Source organism: Daphnia pulicaria, chromosome 6, assembly GCF_021234035.1.
Source record: "Daphnia pulicaria isolate SC F1-1A chromosome 6, SC_F0-13Bv2, whole genome shotgun sequence".
NCBI classification, from domain to species: Eukaryota; Metazoa; Arthropoda; class Branchiopoda; order Diplostraca; family Daphniidae; genus Daphnia; species Daphnia pulicaria.
In genome coordinates, this window is record NC_060918.1 from 10,390,419 (window position 1) to 10,410,377 (window position 19,959).

The window sequence follows — 19,959 nt, forward strand, 5'->3', positions numbered from 1 at the left end:
GTTGTTTTTTTTGTTCCAGGTTGCATTCAAAGAGTTTCCATAAAAGGCCATTAGCATATGGAAATGGAAAGTTGTTGTTGGAAACTCTCAACAGCGCGAGATCATGATGGGCGGCATTCTCTATTGCGTTCAGTTGATTATCGCAAGTAAGACTTGTTGTATCGATGAAATTTTTTCTCGGATTCAAGGAAACCAGACTGAATATAAAGTGAACATTTATTTCGTGCGCGTGTTTTTTCTGTTTTTTCGTTTTGGTGTCATAGAAAACACGTTGACAGCCCTTAGTAGATGCAACTGGTGCGCACCTGGTTCATTTTTTCCTAATTCAGGATTTCTCTAGTCAAAGTTGTGTAGATTGTTCAAGTACTTTCTAATAGTTTCCTGGGAATTATTCTCATGTCTTTAAAGAAGTATTTTCGATATAAAATTAATTTTGCAACTGCCCAGGTTCGAACTGAGGACCTATTGCGTGTGAGGCAATCGTGATAACCACTACACTACAGATGCTTATTAAAATGTCATCGAATGTGTAATCTAATAATCTGGATGAATGGTTCACATCACCAGCTAATATGGATGTTTTAATTGTGCAGCAGTTTTCAATTGTGTACAGTAATTAGTGTGGAAATCCCCTTAGAAGTTGTCCCAACTAGTCGAGACTTCCTTAAATCGTGCAACATCCGCTGGCCAGTCAGTCGTGCTGTATCAGTGATTCGTAGTTTCCGGTAGGTGGAAACTACTTTCTTCGCTGAAAACGAGTTATTTTTTTTTGTGCAGCCGAAAGTAGTCTTGATCTACTAAACTACTTTGAAACTCGTAATAAAAAAGTTTGTCGTGTTTGTTTGTTTTTTTTTTTTTTACAACTCACAAAAACGTCATTACTTATGTATAGTGGTCTCATTCTTCGCTTTTGATCCGATACGTTGCCCTTGTGTGTTTCACTTTCCTTTCTACTACAGCGATCGCACAAGTTTTCTAACGAGTTCTTGCATTAATTTCCTTATACAATGACGTCTGAGGGTCTCTAGACTAATTGCTTAATGCAATGACATGTGAGGGTCTCTCTAGTCTAATCAAGGCGGTGGCGCGAGCGAATCACAGCAATCCATAGCGCCACCATTCACCAACTAATGGCTCGTTTCACCTGGCAGGAAACCGTACTGGAATTTCCAATGCAGCTACCCGCTACCGGTATATAACCAACCCACAGGATAACCAACGCTAGTTGCCTCCAAATTATTCCCCAGTCGCCAGTCTTTGATGGTCGCTAGAAGTTTGGGTTCAAACATGAAGCAAATGAACGTCGTCGTTTATGTTATGTACGTCATCTATGTTATGTGGATGGTCGCATTTTTGGCTGTGGTGTCGTCGAAGCCGACAGTGGAAGTCGGGACGGACGTGGTCGCCGAAATTCTGCGGGCCATCGATGGACGCCAAGATATGCAGAGAGTCGCAGGTTACCTGAACGCCTCACGTGACGACCTGGCGAAACAGCTGCCCCTCCTTAGTTCAGGTAAAAATTAACAAATTCTAATATGATATTCATTAGTTCTAGTCTAATCTATTTTGAATGTTGAAATAGATGGGACAAAGTTGAGCTACACTTTTTTCGCCCCGACGTCGTTTGCCTTCACGATGCAAACGCCCCAGGACACGGTGGACCCGCTCTTCGTGGACGCCAGTCTCCGCAACAAGGTCCTGATTCGCCATTTCGCTCGCCAAAGCATCTCGTCCGACGATCTGGCCAAATTGGACAAGCTCGTCATGGCCGACTCCAGAGAGGCCGTTATAACTCGAACAGCTGGTATGCAAATCATATGTCTTTTAAATTTTATTCGACTATTTTATTTTGGTTGTCCATTCCTTAGACGGGAAGATTTCAATCGACAACGCGGAAATCCAACAAGGAGCCATCGTGTTGTTGCAAAATTTGGGCAACGTCTACCTAGTCGAACGAGTTTTCATGACCGGAGATGAAGTGAGCAACGCCATCAGCGCCCATTTCCAGAACAATCCTAACACTGCTCTGTGTCTCGGCCGGCCCTGCTCTTCCATAGGTGGTGCTACCGTTATTGCGCCACCACCCGCTCCGTCACCGTCCATCCCGATCTTGGGCGGTTTCACCAGCGTCTCAATCAACGACGCCGACGTCCTCGAGATGGCTAGATTCGCCACGAATGCGTTGAGTGTCAACAAGGCATCGCCGCTCGTCTTGATCGGCGTCGTCAAGGCTGAAAAGCAAATTGTTGCCGGCGTCAATTATCGACTCCAATTAAAATTCAATGGACAATTGGAAAGCGAAGAAAATCATTTCATCGACTGTCAAGTGACTGTCTTCGACCAAGTGTGGACGGCGACTCGTCAGATTACCTCATTCCAATGTACCCCTTAACCATTCACATCCCCTGACTGATATCAATTGAAAATATTTCATAGCATTTGGAACCGTTTGGAACATTATCCCTTCATTAAATTATTTGATGAGCTCTTATTAGTATATTGTTATTGCGTATTCTTCCATTATATTCTTGGTGTGTAACGGTAGAGAAAATAGAGCATTCTATGAAGAGCAACCGTGACTTCGTTAACCGAGCGCGCACAGTCAAAGGGTCAAAAACCCAAATATGTCGACATTTCATCAGGGCAACAAAAAACAAAAGAGACGACCAGTTTTATCGCTCATCTCTCGGGACTCAATTCCCATCAGTTGCTATCTCGTCATTACGGTGCATCCCTTTTTTTTTCTTTCTTCTTTACCAGTTTTTCTTATACTTAGTTGCTCGGGATTTTGAATTTAAAGTACACGTAACCTGAAAATGGAATTTACTGCTGCTGAACCAGCACAGCTGCATACACAATCCGCACCTTTTATAGGCTACGGTATTTGTTTTTCTCTTGTTTAGTTTTGATTCAAGCAATTCCTCCCGGTTCGTCATATCAACCGATGCACTCGTCTGGGTTGCAAGTTGTTTTTCTTGTATAAATCAAAGGTCTTCTTCGCATTTTCTTTTAGTCATCAATCGACTGTTGTATGCGGGAAACTCAAGTGTCGACAACGAGAGTATTACTAGCATGAAGCATAACACTATCGTCAATTGTGTGTTGATGGCAGCCACTTTTTGGGCTATGGCGTCATCTAAACCAACTCCGGCTGACACCGGAAAAGGTGTATCCCTGAAAAATGTGCCTAGTAGCGACAAACCGGCTCAAGCGTCTGGATCGATTCCCATCTACAAGCCGGATGGTAGGTTTTTATTTCAATATTCAAATACTTTAGAAATTTATTCTCTTTTTTTCTTGACGTGTTCGCAGAACTTGAGGCTGTACATATGGAAAGTTGCGTAAAGCAATGCAAACTGGACTGGAGATTCGGACACGGTTGGGAGAGCTGGGTCAGCCATTGTATGAAACATGAGTGCGGAGTCGAACCCGACCCTTACGAATCCGAGGTCTTTGATTTCTATGTTAGGTACTAGCTGATTGATGGCACTGTAAATATTTATAATAATAATGTAATCCGGTTCTGGGTCCGCGCTCGAATACACTTGAAATCTTGTATGCAAATGTCTTAATTAAATGCAAATGATCTTGAAACATTCATATAATTCATTTCATTGCCTTGATATTCTAAACTTGTCTAAAACTCGATCGGGGGTTGATAACTGGATGATAAGTAACGCATCGGAATAACAACAGAAAACCAGGAAATCCATTAGCTTTATACGTGTAACATGCAATTGTTTTATAGCCCTTCTCTTTTAGCCCAAAATCCCCGTTAAGCGGGTCAACAGCTTCTTTCTTGATTTTTGTAGTCTTCTCTTGAACATGCAGGTGTAAATGAACAACTACGAACGAACAGCATCACAAGTTCACAACCCCGCATTTTGGAAGGTTATTTAGTTCCTTCCTTTTTCATTTATTGATTCTAAACCATTTTCTCTTTAATTGATTACTACGCCATCATCCTAATAAAATATACATCGCTCTTATTCTTCATCGCCCTTTAAGTCGCCCTTGCCAAATCCTTTTCGCCGTATTTGCTTTTTTAGTTGCTGGAGGTATTCCTTTAAACTACCCCTGCCATGTATGTACTTATTCGGATTGCGTGGTGACACTACACACTATACGCAATATAAAAGGACGGAGACTTATTTTCAGTTATCACAGTCTCTGGTCTACTGCTGGCCACTGTTGGTTCAAATCTAATTGAGCACAGCCACAGCCATGATCGGAAACATTTTCGCATCAATGTCTTGCCTGTTGGTAGCCTCTCTTCTGTTCGTTACCGTCTCCTCCGTGTCGACAACAGCCAAAACAGAAGATCTCGTCTCCGTAATTATTGCGTCTCTCGAAGGCCGATCTGAAGTTAGTATCATCACCGAATACTTGGAAATGTCTCGTGACGCATTGACGAAAGAATTGCCTCTGGAAAGTTCAGGTCAAAAAAAATGTGCATTTGAGCTCAAGTACCGATTACTATACTGAATTGAATATTTGACTGCAGCGAATGACATCAATTGACTTTATCGTGTTGCACATACAGGCCACAAGTTGAGTTACACATTCTTTGCACCGACCGATTTTTCTCTCTTCAGACGAATGGTGCAAGACACGGCGGATCCGTTTACCGCTGACGGCGCCTTCCGTAACAAAATCCTGCTTCGACATTTCGCACGCCAACGTGTCTCGTCCGACGATTTGTCCAAATTGGACAAACTCGTCATGGCTGATTCCAAAGAAGCCACCCTCTCCCGCACTGCTGGTAAAAGAAACTACCGTATGCAATATGGCTCTTTTCAATCATCACAAAGATAACTAAATGGATGTTAAGATCATCTGAAATAACTGAGACTATTTTTAAATGAATTGCAGACACGAAAATCAATCGGATCAACAATGAGGAAATTCTGCCGGGTGCCATTCAATTGGCGAATAATTTGGGCATCGTCCATGTTGTCGATGGAGTGTTTATGACCAATGATGAAAAGTGGGATGCCATCTACGCGTATAACGCGAAAAATCCCAATACCGGTTTCGGCCTTTTTGGCGTGCCTCCACCTCCTGAATCCTGATCCCCCCCGTGAGCCATAGTGTTCGGTACTAACTGATTGATGGCACTGCAAATACTTCTTAATAATGTAATACGGTCTAGGGGCCACGCTCGAATACACTTGAATTCTTGCATCATCTTGCATGCGAATGAAAAATATGCAAATTAGCTAAAAATAATCATCAAATTCATCGCCTTGATAATCTTAACTTGGAGGGATGATATTAAGTAACGCATCGAAATAAAAGAAAACCAGGTTAGTTCCGTTAAGTTTATATGTTGAGCGTGCAATTGTTTATTACCCTTCTCTTTTAGCCCAAAATCCCCGTCAAGCGGTTCATAGCTTCTTATTTAATTGTGTTGTCGTTTTCTCTTCAACTTGTATAGTTGCTAAAGTAAATGAAACCACATTCGGGCGAGTGGGAACAACTACGAACGAACAACATCGCAACCCCCTTTTAGAAAGGGTTTGTTAGTTTCTTCCTTTTTCATTTATTGATTTTGAGCCTTTTCTCCTATGCAAATTTTCCATTTGTTATAAGGCGGAACAGTGGTAATGCAATTCCAAATTAAAATAAATTCAATTCATAACATTTTCAATTCAGAGCTTTTCCTTTTATAGGAAAACGTTTGGCAGATGCAAAGACAACCTTGAGAAGCGATGACAAAGTGTTTTTTTATTAATTACTACGCCATCTTCACAAAAGTGAACATAGCCTCTTTATTATACTCTTCATCGCGCCCTTTAGTCGCCCTTGCCAAACTTTCTCTCCGGGTTTTTTTCTTTTTTAGTTGCTAGGGTATTTCTTTTATATAGCGATGCCATATACGAACATATTCGGATCACGCAGTAAACACTACTATACGTACGCGATATAAAAGGACGGATACCCATTTCCAGTTATCCCAGTCTCCAGTCTACTGCTGGCCACTGTTGTCGGTTCAAAATTTAGTTGAGCACAGCCACAGCCATGATCAGATCAATGTCTTGCCTGTTGGTGGCCTCTCTATTAGCCGTTACCGTCTCCTCGGCGACGACGTCAACTCAAACTGGAGCGGACCTCGTCTCCGTCATTCTTGCGTCTATCAAAGGCCGAAATGAAATGGATAGCGTCGCCAGGTACTTGGAAATGTCTCGTGACGCATTGGCCAAAGAATTGCCTCTGGAAAGTTCAGGTAAAAATAGATTCGCATTTGAGCTCAAGTCCTGTTTAACCTTGTTTAACTGTTGCTTAGCTGTTGCTGCTGAAATCATTTTTGATTGTAGTGAATTACAAAATGAATTGACTTTATATCGTGTTGCATCTAGGCCGCAAATTGAGTTACACTTTCTTTGCACCGACGTCGTTTGCCTTCACGATGCAAATGCCACTAGACGCGGTCGATCCGCTCGTCGTGGACGAAAGTCTCCGCAACAAGGTCCTGACTCGCCACTTTGCACGGCAACGTGTCTCGTCCGACGATTTGTCTAAATTGGACAAACTCGTCATGGCCGATGCCAAAGAAGCTGCCCTCACCCGCACTGCTGGTAAAAGAAACAATTACACAATGGCTACTTTTCTGAGAAGAGATATGTCCAAAATCATTGGAAGTAACTGACACTATTTTTTGAAAAATCAATTGCAGACACGAAAACCAATCGGATCAACAATGCGGAAATTCAGCCGGGAGCCATTCAACTGTCCAATAATTTGGGCACCGTCTATTTTGTCGATCGAGTGTTTATGACCGGCGAGGAAGTCGGCGAGGCCATCAGAGCCCATTCCGTGAAAAATCCCAATTCCGGTTTCGGCCTTTTTGGCGTGCCTCCACCTCCCGATGCCCCCGTATTCCTCCCTAGGCAATGAGCAATCAGATTTCTCATTACGTATACGTTACGTACTCCAGCACTCCGTCGTACTGTATTGTTCACGTTTTTATTGTTTCCTCTCTGTCGCTTCAGTCCATTGCTCCCCATCACATTCGCAACAATGGAGCAAATTGCCCTTTTTTTCCAAAATACACTTGATAATGCGACACACGGATATCCCGTTGTTGATGAAAGTGAATAAAATACAAATTACAATCGACTCAACACTACTGGCAATTTGAAAGAAACGAAACAACATTAAAAATAAATAATTCTGCTCTGCGTTTGCATAATTTAACTAATTAATACCTTTTGCTATTTTCAAGGAGTATGGCAACTAAATTCTTGGAAAATTTCCGCAGCCTTTTCCTTTCATCACATTAAGGGAAGGGTAGCCTTATTTTTCTACATCGTACTTCCCCTAAAAAAAGGCCTAAGGAAGCAAATCTGAGAAAAAAACTGAGCAAACAAGCAATACTAAGTTGCCACCCTTTGGATATTTGGGACGTGACAAACGATGAAACAAAATGTCCTTGTCATTTTTACCATTTTCCATATCCTGAATTTGAATAAGGGAATTCTACACAAAAGGACATTTCTGCGAAATAATAACCTTACCCCACCCACAATCAGAGCTATTATAGTACCGAGTACTATGGGTCCAAACTATAAGTCTGCCACAACGACAAAATGAACAAAAATTTGGTTTTTGTCGTCGTCCCTCCCTTCGATTTCAATTTTCAAATTTGACTAATAATAAAGAAACGTACGTAGTTTTTTTGAGTATTTGGTGTCCCGTAGTCTCTTTTTAATATCTAAAAATCGGAGAAGCGCAGCAGTCGAAGGGGAAATCAATACTCGAGAGAGATTTGTACATTTTATTGGATTGTTAAGCTGGAGCCAAGTTTATTTTGTCACGTCTTATTCTTATCAGCACGTCCAACTCACGCAGCCCGTGCAATTGTGCCTTCACACAAGAGACAACTCACAGGCAAGGCTCTTTTTCACAGTGTCAAGAGGCGGAAGTGGCAGTGCAATCGAGTGATACGCTTTTCTTCGACGCTGCTATAGCACCCGTGTGTCGGCTCTCGGCTGGATTTCCTTGATCGCATTTATTGAAAGCGGTGCGTACGCGTTGAATAAGTGCGCAGCATTCACCGACTGCTGCTGCTGAAGGACTGTGTGAAGAATGGATTTGAGGTGCTTACATGTTACAAAGAAATAAAGGACGGCTGATGCTGCGGCGGCGGCAGGTCTATAAGCAGATTAATTTGCCCTTTACTTCCTTTCTGACGTCACACACGCCATTGTGTTCAGCCGCCGTCTTATTTGATCCGCTTCATTCCTGAAATAATTGTGATGATACAATAAAGAAATTAGAATATTTCCAAGACATGCGGGCTCGCATTTCAATTTATTAGTGCCGTAATTTTTATTTTATTTTTTCTTTCAAGAAGACACTAGCCGCACGCAGCGTAATCACGAAATTCTTCACGCAGTTTTATGAAAAGGAGGCGGGCGGCTATTATCCTTGAACCTCCGTCGACAGCACCAGGATGTGTACAAGCGGTATACGTCCTTCGTGTTCTTATAAGTTTCATGATCGTTCATCGCCTGTTGCAATATTAAAATAGCAAAAACAAAATTCGAGAAAAAGAAAAAGAAAGGATCAGATTGCACGCTTGACTAGCCATTTTATATGGTAACCGGATGACGATTATATTTAACACCTGACGCCTGACGTGAAGTCTTAACAACGGGCCACGGCCATCATCATCTTTACGACTTTGTGACGAAGTTCGCCCTTCGGTTGCCCTTCAGTTAAAGTGCAGGTTGATGAATTGATGACTCGTCTTCTTCCAGCTCTTATTATATCCTTTTTCTCGTTTAACAATAATTTACGCGGCCAGTGGACTCCCTTACCCTACCATCGTGTCTTGTTTATAATGGGATGAGAACTATTCTCTTTTTTTTTCCTCCACATAATAATCACAGCGTTTCAAGAAAATTGTAGTGAACGAACCAAATACAATGCCCGCATAATGTTAACTGACCTCCACCTCTTCAATTCCCGCTGTAAAAAAAAAAAACAAAAAAAGCAAAAAACAAAAAAACATTCCCATCGTTTCACCCTGTAAAAACCTGAACAGTCTGTCAACAACAACCTGGTTTTTATGCATCTGCAATCAGACGGGCACGATTTCGTTTAAACTATCTCACTGCATATATAAGTTGGAGCGACTTGTTCTTGTTCATCCTCAGTCGCCAGTTGACTCCGCTGCTGGCTGCTGTTGCCAACAAGTTGCTGCCAAAAAAACCCTGGAAAAAAAAACAACTTTCAACATGTCGACTTTCATTGGCTTGTTCATGGCCCTCCTTTTGGCTCTGGTGTCTTCGAAGCCGACGACTGAAACGGACATTGTCGCCGAAATTCTGAAGGCTATCGACGGACGCGATGAGATGTGGAGAGTCACCAGTTACCTGAAAGAATCCCGCGACGACCTGGTAAAAGAGTTGCCACTCGTCAGCCCAGGTAAATAAATTTTGTAAATTAATTTAACTGATTTCGGTTCGTCTAATCTATTTTGAATGTTGAAATAGATGGGACAAAGTTGAGCTACACTTTCTTCGCCCCGACGTCGTTTGCCTTCACGATGCAAACGCCCCAGGACACGGTGGACCCGCTCTTTGTGGACGCCAGTCTCCGCAACAAGGTCCTGATTCGCCATTTCGCTCGCCAAAGCATTTCGTCCGACGATCTGGCCAAATTGGACAAGCTCGTCATGGCCGACGCGCAGGAAGTCGTTCTCAGCGGCAAGAGCGGAATTGAAATCTGCGATTTGCCTCCGATCGAAAACAAGGGATTCGAATGTTATGCTCTCAAACAAACATGGACGTTCAAGTCGGGCAAATGCGTCAACTACGTCTACGGCGGATGTCTGGGAACGGAAAACCTTTTCGACACGGAAGAAGCCTGTCTCGCCAAATGCGGTCCAGCTGTCAGTAAGTGCTGATATGACCTTTGTCATCTTATATCCGTCTTATTCCATTGTTGATTGTCTTGTGATTTTTAGATACCAGGGCCAAGACAATTAAAGATGCGCAAATCCAGCCGGAAGCCATTCAGCTTTCGCAAGATTTCGGCGTGGTTTATTTGGTTGATCGTGTGTTTATGGACGGCGACGAAGTGCACAATGCCATCAGCGAGCATTTCAAGCGCAATCCCAATACGGCCCTCTGCCTCGGCCTACCTTGCACACCTGACAATGCTCCGATATCCACTGCTGCTGACGACGATGCCACTGTTGACGATCCAGCCCTGGACATCCGCAACACTCCGCTTGCTCCGCCACCGCAATTAGTTTTGTTGGGCGGTTACAGCGCTGCATCTGCCAGCGAAGAAGACGTCCAGGAGATTGCCAAGTTCGCCACCCACGCGTTGAGTCAGAATGCCAACCAAGCGTCTCCGTTCGTTTTGGTTCAGGTTGTCAAGGCTGAAAAGCAGGTCGTGTCCGGTATGAATTACCGACTTCATGTGGAATTGAAAGAAAATGCAGATAGCGCCAACGTCATTTCGTGCACTGTAGTCGTTTACGACCAATCCTGGACATCCACTCGTCAGATCACGTCCTCCGAATGCGATCCTCCCATCGTTGCTGCTCCTCCAAGAATTGAGATTATTCCAATCCCACCAGCCGAAGGATCAGCAAATTGATCTTCGTTTGATTTGGGAGGGAGTTCAAGTTATATAATTTTTTCCCATATAATGTCTTGGTTTTAACGGTTGTTCCTGAATTATCTATTTTATAGTTATCTGTCCAACTTGGGGCAGCCCCTGCAGCTCCCTGCATTGGCTGATCTGGTTTCATTGAATAAAAATCGCTCGCAAATCTTTTTCACTTTAGTTTCTCATTAGAATATGACCGTATGTGTGTTGGAAGCCCTTTTACTTTGTTGCTTCTAGTACCACTTTAATCAACAGGTGGTGGCAATTTACCTTTATGCTGCTGGTGAGCGTCTTGCCTTTGTTAGTATTTCTAGATTAATAAAATGGTCCGTATAAGGAAAATTTAAAATAGCTAAAAATGTTCCTCCTTTAAACTTGGTGGCCTTGATGTGTGTATTGTTGTATACTCTATAAGGACCTACCTCAACAGTCAACATCAGTAGGATAGGAACAGAACCATCTGCTATTAAGGAAATATCTAATGCCCATCTAACGTTATGTCTTTGAATGTCACGCAACTTCCAGAGCGCTTCAATTACATTAACCGAATCAAAATACGGTCAAACTGGAACACGGATTGATTTCGTCAACATGCTCATAGGAGGGAACTCATTTCAACTGCATCTGCTTAAAGGTTCAACTGTGAGGTTCAAGGTTAAAACGGTATCTAATTAAAGGTTATTGAGCTTGGGCCGGCCAGCTAGAGTGGGCCGTGCCTGGTCGACATACTACTGACGTCTCTCCATATATACACAGTTCCCATAGGCCAGTCGAATGTTGTCGTGTGTAGTATATTTCCGTGGATATATAAGATAGGCTGACCCTCTCTTGGGTGCACCCCAGTCCCATTTCTCTGGCTGTTGATGACTGCTGCTGTTCTCAAGCTGCCGAGGAAACTGCTAACAACAAACAAATGAAACAAAGTACAATCGCCATGTTGACCATCGCTCTTTTAATAACTGTCCTATTCGGCCTGGTATCGTCAAAGCCGTCGCCGGCCGCCAATTACCATCACGGCACCGATATCGTGACCGAAATTCTACAATCCATCGACAGAAGGGAGGAGATGTGGAAGATCACCAATTACCTGAACGCATCCCGGGAAGAACTGGCAAAAGCGTTGCCCCTCGTCAGCCCTGGTAAATATTTGGTTTGCAAATATCAATTAACCCAATGTCTTATTCATTTGACTAAACCATTTTCGAGCAGATGGGACGAAAATCAACTACACATTTTTCGCTCCGACGTCGAATGCCTTTGTGACGCAAACTCCGCAAGACGCCATCGATCCGCTGATTGATGCCGATTTTCGACTGAAGGTCCTCGTTCGTCATTTTGTTCGCCGGCACATCTCGACTGACGATTTGATTAAACTGGACAAGCTCGTCATGGCCGATTCAGCAGAGGCCGCCATCAACAGGAAGAGCACGGTCGAAGCGTGCGATCTGCCACCAGTTGCCAAACAGAACACCGCCACTTGTTTGGCTTACTTTCCGTCATGGACGTTCGACTCGAAATCGGGAAAGTGCAAACAGGCAATAATTAATTAATAATAAATTAATTTTTAATTATTAATTAATTATTAATTTAATAATACATTAATAGTATGTTTACGGCGGCTGTCATAAAACGGAGAATCTATACGAAACGGAAGCCGACTGTTTATCCAAATGCGGACCGGCAGTCAGTAAGTGAACAATATTTTATGTCTAGCTATTTTTAACGAAAGATAAAATTTCTTACATTTAAAAATTTCCCGCAGATTCCGTCAAGACGTTTATCAATAAAGCCGAAATCCTAACTGAAGCCTGCGCTTGCAGTGAACTCGTCCACGATTTCTGTACCATCTTCGTTGTCGATCGCGTCTTCATGACTGGAGACGAAGTCATCGAGATCCTCGGCAAATATCCTCCCACCGGCCCGAAAGGCCCTTTGTATTCGCCATGCGATAAAACGCCGGCGGATGAGGCGGAGAATAAGACCAGCAGCAGCCACACCCGCAACATTCCGCTGCGCACCACTCCGCTCGAACCGATCAATCCGATTTTCGTCGATTACGTCAACGTTTCGCCCAGCCAAGCCGACGTCCAGGAGATTGCCCAATTCGCTGTAGAGGAACTGAGTCGAGGTGCCCACTCTATGGCGTCTCCACTCGTATTGGTCAGCGTCGTTAAAGCTGAAAAGCAAACCCTGGCCGGAATTAATTATCGACTCAAAATGGAGCTGAAGAGTGACGAAATCGGTGCCACCGTGTGCGACGTGGTGATTTTTGACCAACCCTGTTCGTCGACCTGTCGAGTTAGCTCCTTTAAATGCAATCCACCTCTGGGCGGCAGCAGCGCTTCTTACAAGAAATAAATAAGAAACGAAATCATGAATTATTTTGTCTTGATTTGGTGTCGCTAACCAACATTCAATTTTTTGAATTTTTCTTGGCTTATTATCATTCCCAAAAAGATTGTATACCCCCCTTCGTTTGTTTGTTAGCTAGTATTGGGTGCCACAGCGTATAGCTTTACAAAGGGCTACTATATATATGGCCTTATACGGAGTACTATTTAAAGAAAAATATACTCTCATAGTAATTTAAATGAATACATAGCCCGTTGGGCTTCTTATTGACTCGACTTCCTTTTTTGAAGAGATGCCAGTTCAGTTAAAAGGTTCAAGGAGACATGAAAACGGGCATCTAGATTAAGGTTAACGGCACAACTTCGAATGTGTTGAGGCAGGTCTTGGGCTATATTTTTACATACTCGAGGAACAGGCTTACATTTGACTCATCAGGATAGGCGCAAGGTCAATACCCTTATACCCTCCAGAAGGAACGCGAACCCTGAAGGTCTTGTGCTTTGTTGTGTTTCAAATGTTGACCTACTTGGCTGTGTTTGTGTCGAGGTACAAACCTACCCCCCCAAATCAAGACAAAGTTATTGAACAGATGACATTGTTGGGTTCATCCCACATTTATCTGGGACGATCAGCTTTCTATTTTCGAACAGATATATATTTCCAGGCAGATAGCAATAGTACGTACACAGCGACGTTCTCAGCTGTTTGCTCAGACGTTTTACTATCTGCAACGGGGGAGTCGCCCTTTATGACAATTTCGACAATTTTCAAAGTAGTGATCAGTTCTCACATCGTGTCAGTAACACTCCAAACTTGGAAGCATCATGGCGCATTTACTGACAACGTCGTTCCTCTTGCTCGTGGTTCTCTTTTCGTTTATTCGTCGCTTGTTCCAACTGAAAACGATCATCGACGGAGCTGCCTCTGAAACATTCATCCGACGTTTATTGGGTTTCGTGGACGATTATTCTAACGTCATATTAGATAGCCCCGACGACATATAGTAGTTATACAGTCAACTAAATGCCATCACTGCGAGCGTTGGCAATAGACCTGCATCCGTATTGTGTTGTTGATATCCGGATAAAATAGCAAAACTTGTTGAAATCCTCTTCTGTTCCAGCCTACGAGGATGCACGCAGCTTTGTCCTTTGCTTTGGTTCCCATTGAGATGGAAAAGCATTGAAAACAGAAAAGCAAAACAGCTCAAGGCTTTCACGCCAATGGCCAACCCACTAGATTGAAGGTCTATTGACCTTATGCTGGCTCCGGCACGGAGCCAAGATTTAAGAGAAACAGCAGCAGATCTGATCCGTTCGCTGGATTAATTAAAACCTGAAATAAAGTTAGTTAAGTATCTCACCTACGTTTTCGGGGGGGGGGGGGGGGATTTGGAAAACGCGATAGGGCCTACAGGTAAGAAATCGTCTTTCTATTATTTACAGGTAAGAAGGTTCAAGGGTAAACTGTATTTGTTTCAAGGTGAATACCCGGTTGTCCACTGATGGCCAACTGGGATCGATGCTGAGGTCCGTGCCAGTGGGCTACCAGATCTTCAGCCTCGCACATCTTTTTAAAAAACGGCTTCCGCTCAATCGAAAGCTTCCAGCTACTTCTGTAATAAAAAGACTCGTCGTGACCTTATCGTAAGTATATCTGTCTGGACAGCAGCAGCGACATCCTTGGCATCGGATGTTAATTTCTTTTCTTCTTCTTCGCGGCAGATTGAAACGCAGAAAATGGCACAAACTGTGGTCCTCTTCCTGGTGCTCGTGTCGGTATTGAACGCGGCTACTTCGGCCTCTCTCAATAAACGTCAGACGGGCTTGGTAGGAGGATATTCACCCGCCAACGTACACGACATCGATGTTAATGAGATGGCCGATTTCTCAAGAAGAGCCATTTCGTCAAAAAGCAACTCCGGACCTTCAACTCTTATCCGAATCGTAAAAGCTGAAAAGCAAGTTGTGGCCGGTATGAATTATAAATTGACTCTCGAGATGGAAAATGCCAACGACGGAGTCATTCTCTGCGACGTCATCGTTTTCGACCAGCCGTGGACGAACACGCGTCGACTACGCGAGTCCAGTTGCATGGCGGTTTGTACGGGCAAACAAATTTTTTGAATTGAATATTTTTAGTGTGTAGCCAATAATGAGTGCCGTAATAAACAAATCTTTAATAAAAATTTCTGTCAAATTGTTTCATATGAGAATTATTCACGATCAAATAATTAACACAAGTTTGATAATTGCCTTATTCTTGATATCAAATTGCGTTAGTAGGTTCTTTTCCTATACGTTCGAAGGACGTATTTGAGTGTCGTGTTGTTATTTGCCAAGTTCATTGCAAGGTATGAAGTGATCTCATCTCGTTTGAGTATCGCAGTTGTTATGAACAGTAAAAATCACTGACGGAATGGAAGAAGAGTGGACACCGACGAGCACGATTCGTTTCACACTGCCACATAGCTTACCTTCTTTTAGTAACGTTCGAACCATATTGTTGCTTTATTCGTTTTTGGAATCAGACGTATTTCATTGAGTTTCAACATATTTTGCAAAGGACATCAGCCTTGGGTAACGCAATATCAGTGGTTTTTATTTCCGGCGTTGTATAACCTTTAAAAAATGTGATTGCTGTGCCTGGAATGCCATCAGCTGGAAGACGAAATAATGAAACATTATATGCGTTAAATGAATTACTGGTCGATTAAAATTTTATACTTCTATTTCACATGGGGCATAAACAATCTGCCGTGTTCTCTGTTGACTTCGCTGGGCTATTCATTTGCAACTTTGCGTAAATTTGGTGCAAATCTTCGTAAATATCATCGGACATATGTAGTAAGTTTAAATTTGTCTTTGTTTAAAGTTTCAACAAGGTGCAACAAATATTGATTTACATTTATTTTTCTAAATTATGTAACACTTAAATTGACAATACAAAATAACATTTCGGGAATTTCAAAGATTATCTTTTTCTTTTCTTTTTTTTCTTGCCTTTACCGTACAAATAATTTACAGTGCACTACACCACGACCCAATGTGGTGTAACTTATTTGCAACACCGCAATGAAAGGCGATTAATGGAGACTTGAGAGCGAAGGCCTCGCTAACTATTTCTAACCAATGCGGATGTACCCGCAATTTCCGCATCGAACTTATTCATTCGGCTTTCCAAGGGAGGTAACTGTGGCCTGTGGCGGCTTAGTGTAAATTTTTACATTTATCTTGACTGTGTGGGGGGGGGGGGGGGCTAAACTGAGATGAACTATAAGATACTATACTAAAATAATCCCAATCTATTCAGCCGATTTCGAACGTGATGACATGGTGGTGAGAAAATCGCTTTTATCGTTTTCAAAGAGATTTAGATTTAAAGGGGAAGGGGTCGATCAATCTATTTCCATCGATAATCGATATCTTATTAAGATGGCTTTATGACTTTATGTAGAAAATTAGTGTCGTCTGCTTTCTTTTTCCTTACCAGTCGTCCAGTCTAAAAAAAGAGACGAAAGTTAAAGATTACAAAGAAAACGGAACTGATCACTTTTGGAAAACGTACGTGGCTGGCTGACTGCACGAAAAATAGCACAACAAAAACATTTTTCAATGTGGTTGTCGTGTCAACTCTGGTCGCCTCTCTATGGAATAGCTTAATACACAATCCGCCATGCAGTTTAGCAGGTAAATAACACGAGAACACTAAGAATACAACTAGTGAAATATAATGATTGTGAGAGCTTAGAAATAGAAGAGAAACTGTTACAAATCAGTGAGTTCCTTAGCATTTATCGTGTAAGCCCTTGTCTATGTATGGCAGTTTGTTTGTACTATGTAACCTTTTTCTTTGTGCAGGTATTAGGTCATAGCCAGCCATCATAACCACAATATGCCAGTTTTGCTTGTGCTTGTATTCACTGTCATCAGCAGAAATCTTAGCATCATTCTTGGGTAATGATTTTCATAACTTTTACTCCTGTGACCTGCTAGATATTTTAATGATGCACAACTTGCCAAAATATAGTGTATTACATGGAAACCTCAATCTCTCCCTGTTTATTTTAAAATTTTGGTTTACCCATAATCTTATTTCTAACTTTTTTTTACTTATTTGTTGTTTGTGTCAATTTTTTACGTAACCCTTTTTTAATTTTTATTAATCTAGATTAACAGCATTCCATTTGATTGGAGAAATTCTTCTTTCTTTAATCCCCTCTGTCCTCGTGTACACCCATGTGAATGTGGGTGTATTCACGAGGACCCCCTTTTTCTCATCCCGTCTGGTGTATATTGCTTCTCTGCGGATGGAGCACTTGTTGTGGATACCTGGCCGTATTTCCCAGGCTTAAAGGTAGGAAAAATGTATCTCCTCCATTCTTCCTTTTTTATTATTTGGTGTCGTTGGTTATCAGTCGTTATGTAGTACGGGGGTACGATTATTCTTGTGCTAGGCCGTTGACTGGAGCTGTTTTATCTTGAAGTTTTAATTTTGTTTACTCAGTAAGAGTTCATTACATAACACATTATTGAACGACTGCAGATCAGGCTTGTTTTTGTACCTCACAACTTTGTCTGTGGGTAAACAATCAAATTCCCAGAATTTTAACTTTAAACACTTCAAGCGAAGGGCAACTAGAAAATGTTATGAACTATAGGGACCTGCCGCCCCACCGACACCGTTCAAATTTGTTACAACACGACCAATTTATTTAAAAAATCTTGAAAAAAATAGCATGAAGTCAGGGACGTTAATGTAGTATGGAAGCTAAAGAAAGTATTGCCATAATTTTTTTTTTTGCAATTGTCTTAGATCTCCTTTGACTAGATTGAAGCGGTTCTATCGTGTTGCTTTGCATAGCCATATACATTCAAAGGGGTAGCCTGTTAATCTATATTCGTATCTATAACGTGAAATAGAATGTACGCACGCAAGGCATGATCAATCAATGGCAAATAATTGTTTTTGAAAAGCCTATCAATTTCGTCAAGGCCTGCAAGGACTCCTCGAGGCCCACTTTACCTTGGACTCGGCGCTTTTGTGGTTTTTACCAAGGTTGTCGCTGCATTATGAAAGGCAGTCTTCCTATAAAAAGACGGCAACAATCAAAATGTTATTAGCATTCTCAATTGACTCTTTGCATTGGCAACTCGTTTCGTTAAAATGACTTCGACGCAACAAATCCAAACCCAAAAAATAGCACGTACATTGGCGACGTCACTTCTTCTGTTGGTTGCTCTCTACTCGCTCATCCGCCGAATATTCCAATTGAAACTCGTCATTGATGGCGCTGCTTCAGCCACATTCGTCAGTAACAACATTGATGGCAAATTGACGTATTTAATCGGCCAACTGATGACGCCAACGTCGTAGGCACGGTAACGGCCAATTGTCAAAGGCCTTTACAAAATCAAGTCATATTCTCTATCAAAGAAATTTGAGATTCACTTGCCAAGCCAGCAGGACTTTCGCTCTCTTCTGGCGCCTCCCGTGGAATATTTTCAAAAAACATTTCTTGGAAATCGCATCTGTTCCAAATATCTTTTTCCATCGTTCTGGCATTTGGCGGGAGGACCTTTTTAAAAGTCAACAGAACTTGTTAATGCAACGGCGAGACAAAGAAACCAATTTACATGTATGAAAACTAAATTCGGCTTTTACTTTTGAATCGTTTGATTAGCGCTATTGGTTGTTCCCTACATTTTATTAGAATGTCAAGACAACCAAAATCGAAAATAGACATACTGTATTTTCCACGAGATTGTAAAACTACGCATGAATGTAACGCTATAACGGTCTGAAAGAGACAGGTTAGGTCACTTTTGGATGGCAAAAAACCGTTTGACAATCGAAAATTCCTTTTACCTGTTTAAACTCGTTTTTTTTTTCTAGATGTTTTCTTTCTCTTTCCTTCCTAGATAGAAAGGCTCGAAATCTGACTAGAAATTTGGTGAAATCGAATCAAAGTTAACACATGATTCAGTTTTGTTTTCACTTTCACATTTCTATCAGATTGACTTTCCTTTTCTCGCTGACGGGTACAAACGCTCGGAACCTGAATAGAAACTTAGTGAAATCGAAAAAAAAACGACGATAAGTTGGTTTCGCCGTTTTGTTAAGATACGTCAGATGTGAATTCTTGGAGTCAGTAATAGTTCTCCACTTCGTCATAGCCGCACAGCCTCTTCTAACACACGCAAAATGGTTGCCCAATATTTGCCTACAAAGGGCCTTTTGCTACTGGTCGTCTTAGTGTTGATTTTCGCCGGCGCTACTTCGAATTCGCTCAACAAACGACACGTTCGTGTGAAACGCGACAAACGCCCAATTGGCTTACCCATCAGCACGCCGATCAAAACGGATGACGCTTTTCTTGGTACGGGAGGGCCGATTTCCAGCGGATTCCTTCCGTCAAGTTTGGACGAATCTTCGCTAACTCGATTGCAGGTTCCCGGCTTTTCACGTCCGAATCTGGGTGCATTTTCGTCCGTCGAAGAAGACGATTCACTCACTAAGCTTCACGTTCCTGGGGTTTCACGCCCGAGTGCAGGTGCAGCATTTTCATCGATTGATCAAGAAGATTCGTTTACGAAACTGCAAGTCCCTGGTGTTTCACGTCCGAATTCCGGTGGGTTCCCACCCATTACTTTCGATGAATCTTCTCTCACTCAACTGCAGGTTCCTGGTTTTTCAAATCAGAATGTCGGTGGGTTTTCTTTCAATGTGGACGAGTCACTCGCCAAACGCCAAGTTTCTAGCACATCCCGCCCGATAAGTGTGGGATTTTACCGGATCGATGTAGATGACGTCGAAGTCAAAGAAATTGCTCTTTTTGCCACCAAAGCGCTATCAAAAAGCCAAAATTCAATTCTAAAATTAAACAAGATCATTCTAGCGGAAGCCGAAGATGTTGCAGGTAAAAATTTCAAATTGGTTCTTAGACTTGAGAATCTGGACGAGGAAGAAGTTAATAGCTTC

General features: G+C 42.2%; 6 protein-coding genes and 1 non-coding gene across 9 annotated transcripts; 6 read left to right on the forward strand and 1 right to left on the reverse strand.

The window, feature by feature from the left end:
• The first annotated feature begins 137 nt into the window (after nucleotides 1–137).
• On the forward strand, nucleotides 138–10,793 carry LOC124343257. Of its 3 annotated transcripts, XM_046796523.1 has the most exons (4): nucleotides 178–725; nucleotides 1,152–1,513; nucleotides 9,501–9,902; nucleotides 9,974–10,793. In XM_046796523.1, exons 2-4 carry the CDS (start codon nucleotides 1,261–1,263, stop codon nucleotides 10,612–10,614), a joined length of 1,296 nt encoding a protein of 431 aa, XP_046652479.1. In that variant the 5' UTR covers nucleotides 178–725; nucleotides 1,152–1,260; the 3' UTR covers nucleotides 10,615–10,793. The 3 variants fall into 3 exon arrangements, with proteins under 3 accessions (XP_046652481.1, XP_046652479.1, XP_046652480.1); XM_046796525.1 differs by lacking the exons at nucleotides 9,501–9,902; nucleotides 9,974–10,793 and adding exons at nucleotides 1,583–1,804; nucleotides 1,869–2,491 and having other exon boundaries at nucleotides 138–1,513; XM_046796524.1 differs by lacking the exons at nucleotides 178–725; nucleotides 1,152–1,513 and adding an exon at nucleotides 9,151–9,432.
• Nucleotides 435–507, reverse strand: Trnav-cac. Its single transcript has one exon. It is a non-coding gene; the product is annotated as a tRNA-Val (tRNA).
• Nucleotides 2,926–3,558, forward strand: LOC124343371. Its single transcript, XM_046796707.1, has 2 exons — nucleotides 2,926–3,244; nucleotides 3,313–3,558. Exons 1-2 carry the CDS (start codon nucleotides 3,073–3,075, stop codon nucleotides 3,474–3,476), a joined length of 336 nt encoding a protein of 111 aa, XP_046652663.1. The 5' UTR covers nucleotides 2,926–3,072; the 3' UTR covers nucleotides 3,477–3,558.
• Nucleotides 4,181–5,187, forward strand: LOC124343338. Its single transcript, XM_046796655.1, has 3 exons — nucleotides 4,181–4,438; nucleotides 4,544–4,762; nucleotides 4,873–5,187. The coding sequence occupies exons 1-3, from the start codon at nucleotides 4,225–4,227 to the stop codon at nucleotides 5,070–5,072; spliced, it is 633 nt and encodes a 210-aa protein (XP_046652611.1). The 5' UTR covers nucleotides 4,181–4,224; the 3' UTR covers nucleotides 5,073–5,187.
• LOC124343336 lies at nucleotides 5,939–7,074 on the forward strand. The gene is made up of 3 exons (XM_046796652.1): nucleotides 5,939–6,226; nucleotides 6,360–6,578; nucleotides 6,677–7,074. The coding sequence occupies exons 1-3, from the start codon at nucleotides 6,022–6,024 to the stop codon at nucleotides 6,895–6,897; spliced, it is 645 nt and encodes a 214-aa protein (XP_046652608.1). The 5' UTR covers nucleotides 5,939–6,021; the 3' UTR covers nucleotides 6,898–7,074.
• Nucleotides 10,794–11,332: 539 nt separating the features above from the next.
• LOC124343268 lies at nucleotides 11,333–13,244 on the forward strand. The gene is made up of 4 exons (XM_046796537.1): nucleotides 11,333–11,765; nucleotides 11,836–12,161; nucleotides 12,232–12,313; nucleotides 12,389–13,244. The coding sequence occupies exons 1-4, from the start codon at nucleotides 11,540–11,542 to the stop codon at nucleotides 12,982–12,984; spliced, it is 1,230 nt and encodes a 409-aa protein (XP_046652493.1). The 5' UTR covers nucleotides 11,333–11,539; the 3' UTR covers nucleotides 12,985–13,244.
• Nucleotides 13,245–14,717: 1,473 nt separating this feature from the next.
• Nucleotides 14,718–15,104, forward strand: LOC124342084 (cysteine proteinase inhibitor 8-like). The gene has a single exon (XM_046795057.1). The coding sequence runs from the start codon at nucleotides 14,718–14,720 to the stop codon at nucleotides 15,102–15,104; it is 387 nt and encodes a 128-aa protein (XP_046651013.1).
• The last annotated feature ends 4,855 nt before the right edge of the window (nucleotides 15,105–19,959 follow it).

Bases quoted from the DNA above. Each gene is read 5' to 3' on its own strand.
- LOC124343336 (XM_046796652.1), top strand. From the start codon at position 6,022: ATGATCAGATCAATGTCTTGCCTGTTGGTGGCCTCTCTATTAGCCGTT. The intron at 6,227-6,359 runs GTAAAAATAGAT...TGTTGCATCTAG, and splicing joins ATTGCCTCTGGAAAGTTCAG to GCCGCAAATTGAGTTACACT. The intron at 6,579-6,676 runs GTAAAAGAAACA...AATCAATTGCAG, and splicing joins TGCCCTCACCCGCACTGCTG to ACACGAAAACCAATCGGATC.
- LOC124342084 (XM_046795057.1), top strand. From the start codon at position 14,718: ATGGCACAAACTGTGGTCCTCTTCCTGGTGCTCGTGTCGGTATTGAAC.
- LOC124343257 (XM_046796523.1), top strand. From the start codon at position 1,261: ATGGTCGCTAGAAGTTTGGGTTCAAACATGAAGCAAATGAACGTCGTC. The intron at 1,514-9,500 runs GTAAAAATTAAC...ATGTTGAAATAG, and splicing joins GCTGCCCCTCCTTAGTTCAG to ATGGGACAAAGTTGAGCTAC. The intron at 9,903-9,973 runs GTAAGTGCTGAT...TGTGATTTTTAG, and splicing joins CAAATGCGGTCCAGCTGTCA to ATACCAGGGCCAAGACAATT.
- LOC124343371 (XM_046796707.1), top strand. From the start codon at position 3,073: ATGAAGCATAACACTATCGTCAATTGTGTGTTGATGGCAGCCACTTTT. The intron at 3,245-3,312 runs GTAGGTTTTTAT...ACGTGTTCGCAG, and splicing joins TCCCATCTACAAGCCGGATG to AACTTGAGGCTGTACATATG.
- LOC124343338 (XM_046796655.1), top strand. From the start codon at position 4,225: ATGATCGGAAACATTTTCGCATCAATGTCTTGCCTGTTGGTAGCCTCT. The intron at 4,439-4,543 runs GTCAAAAAAAAT...TTGCACATACAG, and splicing joins ATTGCCTCTGGAAAGTTCAG to GCCACAAGTTGAGTTACACA. The intron at 4,763-4,872 runs GTAAAAGAAACT...AATGAATTGCAG, and splicing joins CACCCTCTCCCGCACTGCTG to ACACGAAAATCAATCGGATC.
- LOC124343268 (XM_046796537.1), top strand. From the start codon at position 11,540: ATGAAACAAAGTACAATCGCCATGTTGACCATCGCTCTTTTAATAACT. The intron at 11,766-11,835 runs GTAAATATTTGG...ATTTTCGAGCAG, and splicing joins GTTGCCCCTCGTCAGCCCTG to ATGGGACGAAAATCAACTAC. The intron at 12,162-12,231 runs GCAATAATTAAT...ATACATTAATAG, and splicing joins AATCGGGAAAGTGCAAACAG to TATGTTTACGGCGGCTGTCA.